Source organism: Leucopleurus acutus (genome assembly GCF_964270905.1).
Source record: "Leucopleurus acutus genome assembly, chromosome: 18".
NCBI lineage: Eukaryota > Metazoa > Chordata > Mammalia > Artiodactyla > Delphinidae > Leucopleurus > Leucopleurus acutus.
This window is the reverse complement of record NC_139160.1, coordinates 23957368-23964564: the sequence shown is the minus strand read 5'-3', so window position 1 is coordinate 23964564 and position 7197 is coordinate 23957368. Positions and strand designations below refer to the sequence as shown.

At 44.7% G+C, this 7197-nt stretch overlaps 1 protein-coding gene across 1 annotated transcript in view; it reads left to right on the top strand.

Annotated features, from left to right (window-relative positions):
- Positions 1-391: 391 nt before the first annotated feature.
- Positions 392-7197, top strand: part of TNFSF11 (TNF superfamily member 11) — a gene marked incomplete at both ends in the record, with an annotated part of 34264 nt that continues 27458 nt past the window's right edge. Inside the window, one exon of the mRNA XM_082859365.1 lies at positions 392-628. Within this exon, the coding sequence (XP_082715491.1) occupies positions 392-628 (237 nt within the window). The remainder of the gene's footprint in view (positions 629-7197) is intronic.

Here is a 7197-nt window from a genome sequence, read left to right as displayed (position 1 = left end):
GAGGATGGGCAAGTGGCCTCTGGAACCGCTAGAACAACCCACAGCCTCCTCCTCCGAGGGCCCCGATGGGGAGGGAGGAGGCCTTTCAGGGAGAGAGTAAGGGAGGGAGGGCGAAAGGAAGGAAGGGGAGCCAGGGGTGGGAGTGGAAGAGGCAGGCTCGGCCGGGGCTGATTGGCTCCCGGGGCCAGCCCTCCCGAAGCGGTTTATAAGAGTTGGGGCGGCCGGCACCCTCCTCGCTCGCCCGCGCGCCCCAGGAGCAGCGCCCGGCTCTGAGCGCCCCTACGTCGAGGCCCGCCTGGCCGCGCGCCGGCTCTGCGCTGCCTTTGCACTTGGCCGCCGGCAGAACAGCCCCGGAGGGAGGCGAGCGCCGGAGCGAGGCGGGCCGAGCGCCATGCGCCGCGCCAGCCGAGACTACACCAAGTACCTGCGCGCCTCCGAGGAGATGGGCAGCGGCGGCTCCGGCGCCCCGCACGAGGGCGCCCTGCACGCCCCGCCGCCGCCGCCCGCGCAGCCCGCCCCGCACCATGCCGCCGCCGCCGCCTCCCGCTCCACGTTCGTGGCCTTGCTGGGGCTGGGGCTGGGCCAGGTCGCGTGCAGCGTCGCCCTGTTCCTTTACTTCCGAGCGCAGGTGAGTGCTCGCCTCCCAGGGGCGCGCGGGCGGGGCGCACCCGCCTTCATCCTCCAGCACTTTGCAGGCGATGGAGTCTAGTCCCCCGGCTTGACTCCCCAGAGCTTGCATATCTGGGGAGGGGAAAGTGACCCTAAAAAGGGAGCGTCCGGCTGGGGGACAGCCAGGCGCGGGGCCCGGCGCGCCGGCCTCTGGTCCTCGCGCACGCACCCGGCCCCCTGCGCGCCGAAGCTGAGCTCGCCCGGCCTGGTGCGTTTGAATTTCCCCCGGCGAGACCGCATTGGCCGCTCACCTCTTCGGGAAACGACTGCACACTTTTCTCTGCTTCCACCTCCCACTTGAAGCAAAGAATGAACTTAGGTCCACTCAGGAAAAACAATTGAGCGCCTACCGTTGGGAATCGACCCTTTCCTTCCCACCCACCCCCGGGAGGATTTGGGGTCCTGGGGTTGGTTGGTTTTGCACCGCGCACTGCGTGCGCTGCCGGCAGCCGCTGGAGCCCCGGGGGGCGATGCCCAAGTCGCCAGATGGACCGAAAGACATAGCGCGGCCAGAGAAGCCTGGTCTTAGGACCCGGGCTCCGCTCGCGCGGAGTGAGAGAAGAAAGAAGGGCCCTCGTGCCTTCCCACTAAGTGGGCGGAGGAAGGAGGCAAAGTGTGTGTGGAGGTGTTCTGTCCCCTGGCACAGCCTAGCGACAATCTAGCAAGTAACCACATTTTCAAAGGTGAGGAAGCCGGTTAGGAACGGCAGAGAGATAGTAGAAAGGAAGGGGTAAATCTGTAACCTTATGCTTACTGGTGGTTTATGCTCTTGTGTTTTCTTGGAAATTGCAGTGCAGTTGGTTGGATTCATTCAAGTATTCTTGTCTGGTGCCGTGAACTCTTTCTCAAAGGAAGTGGGGGGCTGACTGTGCATTTTTTTTTTTTATGGGAAAAGAGACTTGGGTTTGGACTTCATTGGTTTTCAGATTCAAAGGTGATTACTAAACCAAATTGAACGCATCAGAACAAGGCATTGCCTGGGCTGTATGGGATTTGGACGTGTGCCAGGGTCTTGAACTCCATTACTTGTAATCATAGGCTTTTTGTTAAATATTCAGTATCCACTAATTTGCATTTTATAGAACTAGTTTATCTACTAAAAGGTAGACATACTATGTGCAGTGCTTTAGAAAACTTGTATTTGTATGTTAATAAAAATAATCTTTTCCTATTGAGAGGAAGTTTTTCTAAAACTACAACTTCCAAGTGGTTTACTTGCAATATAGATTACACAAATCTATATGAAAGTGATGAAACATTTTTCTTTCATTGGAGTATGCTGTAGCCAAGAATGAGTGATTTATCCATTTTCTCATCCAGCATGTGGTCCTGTCCCCCTCCTCCCCCTGCCCCGCCCCACCATTTAATGTCTGTATATTGAGTGCCTGCACTGCACATGACACTCTTAAATGGTATGGAATATGAATTAAGAATCGTTTATTCAACATACAATGTCCACATACTGTGTGCATTGCATGATGCCAGGTAATGAAGGGGCCAATAAACAAAAGACTTTAAATTCTTAGTCCAATAAGAGAGAAGCATTCAGAAAAGGGACAGAAGATTCAGTCGTTCTCTTTTATCTTTTCTAACAATTTGGGGTTATGGCATTTTCGTAGCAGTGGTAGTGAAGTGAGTATTCAGCACTGAAAGGGCAGTAGGGAATGAATGAGTTCTAGGGACCAGAAACAGCTTAGATTGGCAGGAACCATGGAAATCGGCGTGACCATTTAGGAAAGAATGACCTGTTGGGCTGTTGAAGAAAGTGTTCAGCTTCTTTGTAGGGATTCTCAATATTAATGGCCTGGTGGGCTGAGGATTCTAGCTTTCTGATGATCATCTAGCAATCTTGATGTCACATGGATAGAAAATTTTCAGATGGAGAATTTAATGTCATCGAATTTCTGGGTACAGTTTTCCTAAATGCCATGAAGATTGGGCTTCTCCAAGACTTATGCAAATATATATTAACCATTACTCTGAACCCAACTGTGTATTACATTTTTAAAAGGTCATCTCCTTCAGTTAAGAAGTAATATTAGGAGGAATGTTTTCATAGGAGGATACTCCACTAGATGTGGTTACGTTTTGCTGAGTACGGTATCTACAGTTAATACTGAAAGGGGTCCTAATCATTTAGAGATACATTCGGAAGTAGTTACAAATGAAATAAGATGTTTGGAATTCGTTGCAAAATAATAGGTGGGGAGCCTGGGGAACAGGGAAGTGGTTGCTTATAGATGAAACAAGATTGGCCATGCACTGGTAATTGCTGAAGCTCGGTGATGGGTACCTGGAGGTTCTACAAGTCTACAATTCTTTCCACTTTTACATATGCTGGAAGCCTTCTTTCAAAGTTCTAGTTGAGAGAGTAGATTCAGTTTGACCTGACACTGATTTAACATTTTCACTTATATCAGCTTCCTTGGATTAGAACTTGGTACCAAATAGACAGTTTTTTGATTTCCACTAAATTTGTGGGTCAACTACTTGGGGCTTCTGAATGTGTTTGAACTAGAATGAAATCATCTAATATCAGGTAATATGTTTGCAGTTAACAGTTAAAAAAAAAAAAGAAAAGAAAGGGAGCCAGTTTTATTGTTTTTGTTTAAAGATGGGAGGGGAGAGCCACGCAAATCCTCAAGAAAAAACAATTCAATTTAGTCTTAAATGCATTTAGAAAAATGCCCCCAAATAATGTAAAAATTATAGTGACAAAAAATTTTCCCCTGCTCCACTCATGTTTGAATAGCTAAATGTGAATCAGCCTCCTGGATGTTTGTAGATTGCTTGTGCCTAGATTAAGAAAAAAAAAAAAAAAGTACTAGATCCAGTGTAGATTAGCTTTTCCCCTACCAACCTTGCCAAAGAAAAAATAGCATATGGCTTGTGCTATATATTTACCACATAGTATTCATACTTTGGTTTACAAAGAAAAAAAAAAACCCTTACAAAAAGTTGCTTTTAAAATTTATGTGCCCTTTTTTTTTTAAGCATCCATATAACCATATTCAAAATTTAGAGCTTAGCTACAAGATAAGCTTTTCAGGAAACTCAATCTCTGTCCCCTTTTAACCCCTTCCGCCAAACCCCCAACATGCACACCAACCTCCCTGGGCTGTTTGTTACCCAAACAGGAGCACCGGAAATCTGATGTGGAGGTGTGTAGGCTGCCTGCTTGAAAAAAAACAGAAAACAAAGTAGCACAAATGTCTAGCATCCTGCCTCATTTAACCCTACAGATGATTAAGTTTCAAGGAAGTTTGTTTTTTTTTTAAAGATTGAGTTCCTTTCACATGAACTACATTGTCTGATCACTGTATTTTTGAAGTCCAGTTTAAATCAGATATTCAAGATTCACTTAATATTTTCAGTCATTTCTAGGTACAATGAATTCATTTACTGTTTACTGTGTTTTGTTTTGTTTTTTTTACTGTGAATTTTGGATGAGTTTCTTCATTCCTCTGTCGAGTGTAAGTTCCTTGAAGGTCAGGACTGCCCATTTTGCTCACTACCTTCTTTACAGCATCCAGCCTAGGGCTTTGCATGTTGAATTTACTGAAAAAGCTTTTCAAATGATTTGCAGCACTAGAAATATACCTTCTTCTAATTTTTAATGTGTAAGTGATCTCGTTAGTAGCTAAAATAGACTAAAAAGTGCAATTTTTCCATCATATAAATTTTCTATCCAGACTGCTGTGTCAGGGGATGGGTTGTTAGGGGAGAGGTTACATTTGTCCAGCCGCTCGGTGAGTAATGTGGAGGGTCCACTCAGTCCGACGCCCTGCCCTGCAGCTCCTGCAGTGCTGAGACCACAGGAGCAGAGGCCATCATTTGCCTGTGTGTGTTGCTGGCCCTGCACCCCTGCACCTCTACGCCACCCTTTCTCCTGGTCTCCATCTTCAGGAAAGGAGAGCTGCAAGGGCACTGGAATAAGAAAGACATTTGCTTGCAGGTTAAAAATAAATTTCTAAGACACATGCAACCCTATGTTCATAGCAGCACTATTCACATTAGCCAAGACATGGAAACAACCTAAATGTCCATTGACAGATGAATGGATAAAGAAGATGTGGTACATATACACAGTGGAATATTACTCAGCCATAAAAAAGAATGAAATAATGCTATTTGCAGTAACATGGATGGACCTAGAGATTATCATACTAAGTGAAGTGAGTCAGAGAAAAAAATACCATATGATATCACTTATATGTGGAATCTAAAATATGACACAGATGAACTTATTTACGAAACAGAAATAGACTCAGACATAGAGAACAGACTTGTGGTTGCCAAGAGGGTGGGCAGAGTTGGAGAGGGATGGAGTGGGAGTTTGGGATTAGCAGATGCAAACTGTTATATATATGTATAACTGAATCACTTTTCTGTACACCAGAAACTAATACAACATTGTAAATCAACTATACTTCAATAAAATAAATTTTAAAAAATAATAAAAATAAAATTCTAACATATGACCCTTAAATAAACAAAATAAGTGAGTATATCAAAATTAATTATGCCATACTTTCATTTTGGAAAACAATTGGTGACATTTTATATATGTTTTAGCGCTAATGTGACTTTCTGAAACAGTGGTTCTCACCTGCACATTAGAAACACTTGGGGAGAGGGACTCAGTTGACCCCTCCCCTTAGGGATATTGATTAAATGGCCAAGGGTGGGACCTGGGCATGGACATATTTTTAAGAGAGAAGAGACAAAAATCTTTGCATTATATTTCTTTGCATTAAACCCTTAGCCATTATTGACCATTTCAGTAATTTTGTATTAATACTAATTGGTATTACTTGTGAAAAACTTTTAAAATTGGTGTCCAAAGAAATTTGGAGACATTTTAATAGCAGACAATCGATATTTGTATCTTTGGTATTTGAAAGCATTACTTCTCAAACTTTAACGTGCATCAGAATCACCTGGGATCCAGTTAGAATGCAGATTCACAGGCACTGCCTGGGGTGGCGCCTGAGCGTCTGCCTTTCTAACAAATTCTTGGTGAGCCTGTAACGCTGCAAGTGATTGGACTCTAGTTTCCATAGCAAGGGTCGCCAGTACTGCTGCTTCTGTTGATGACACTTAGCTTGTCAGTGGGACTGGAGCTTAACCAATGTTAGGGTACCCAGGCACTTCCCCACTAATATCACACTGTTCCTTTAGCTCAGCGACTTTCTGGTGGTGAGCCAGCTGAGGCCTTTTGCAGGATTCTTTCTTGAGGTCTGAACCCAACGACTCTTCATATCAGTTGTCCAGGCTTCTCTGTTTTTTTGTGAAACTTATTGGTATAAGTGAGCCTTTTAAAAAAAGTATGCAATTGAACACTTGCCTTATATAAAATCTCAGGTATTCTGATTCATACTAATTATTTTAAAGAAATAAAAAGTAAACTTGGATTGCAAATAGTTTTGCTTCCCGAGTCACACCGTGCAAAAGTGGAATGATAAAATTTGTATTAGCGGGTGCACGTTTGTTGAAAGGCTGTTATTTCATTTTGAGAATCTCAGGTATGTATAGGGTACTTTCTTCGCTTCCTTCTGACAGCTGGTTAATAAACCTGCACATCTTCTGATGACTTTCAAAAAGATGATTAAACCAGGGAACGAGAGACTTGATATTAATTGACTGGGCTTTGGTTATTGTAAACTTACATAATTTTCCCTTTTTTTCATCTAGCCTGTACCTAGTCATAAGCAAATGCACATGAAGCACCTTGAATTTTTTGAAAGAAGAGGACAATAAATTAAACCACTTAAAAATTAAACCAATTAAAACAGTCAGGTAGCTAATTACCTCTACTATGTACTTGGCAGTTGAAACCACTACAAAGGCTTGTAGGAGCCCCAGGAGGAGCTGGCAGACAATTTTAAGAAAAGAGTAATACTTGAAGAAATGCTTACGTTGGCACCTGTTTTAACCAGGGGACCAGCTAATAACGTAATGGGGATATTTTGGGTGGGACTATCTAGTACACTACAAGAATTTTAGCATCCCCTCAGCATGGGTCCATAGAGCTTGTTCACACCATGAGCCCTCCTCATCCCAGCTCACACCAAATACCACCACACACATTCTCAGGCCCCCTCTGACAGACGTACCACTCCAGGTTAAGAAAACTGATGAGAGGTTCAACGAAAAGGGAAATAATGCTTCTGGCTTCAGATTTTCTTTGGGGCTAGGAAATGGATTTCTCCCTCCCCTCTTCAGCTGATTAAAACACACATTGGGGCTTCCCTGGTGGCGCAGTGGTTGAGTGTCCGCCTGCCGATGCAGGGGACACGGGTTCGTGCCCCGGTCTGGGAAGATCCCACATGCCGTGGAGCGGCTAGGCCCATGAGCCATGGCCGCTGAGCCTGCGTGTCCGGAGCCTGTGCTCCGCAACGGGAGAAGCCACAGCAGTGAGAGGCCCGCGTACCACAAAACAAACCCCAAAAAACCCACACATTGATTAAGGGAAAAGGCCAGGCAAACATGGCAGCTGAACATGATGTTAATTTCACGTGATTTATA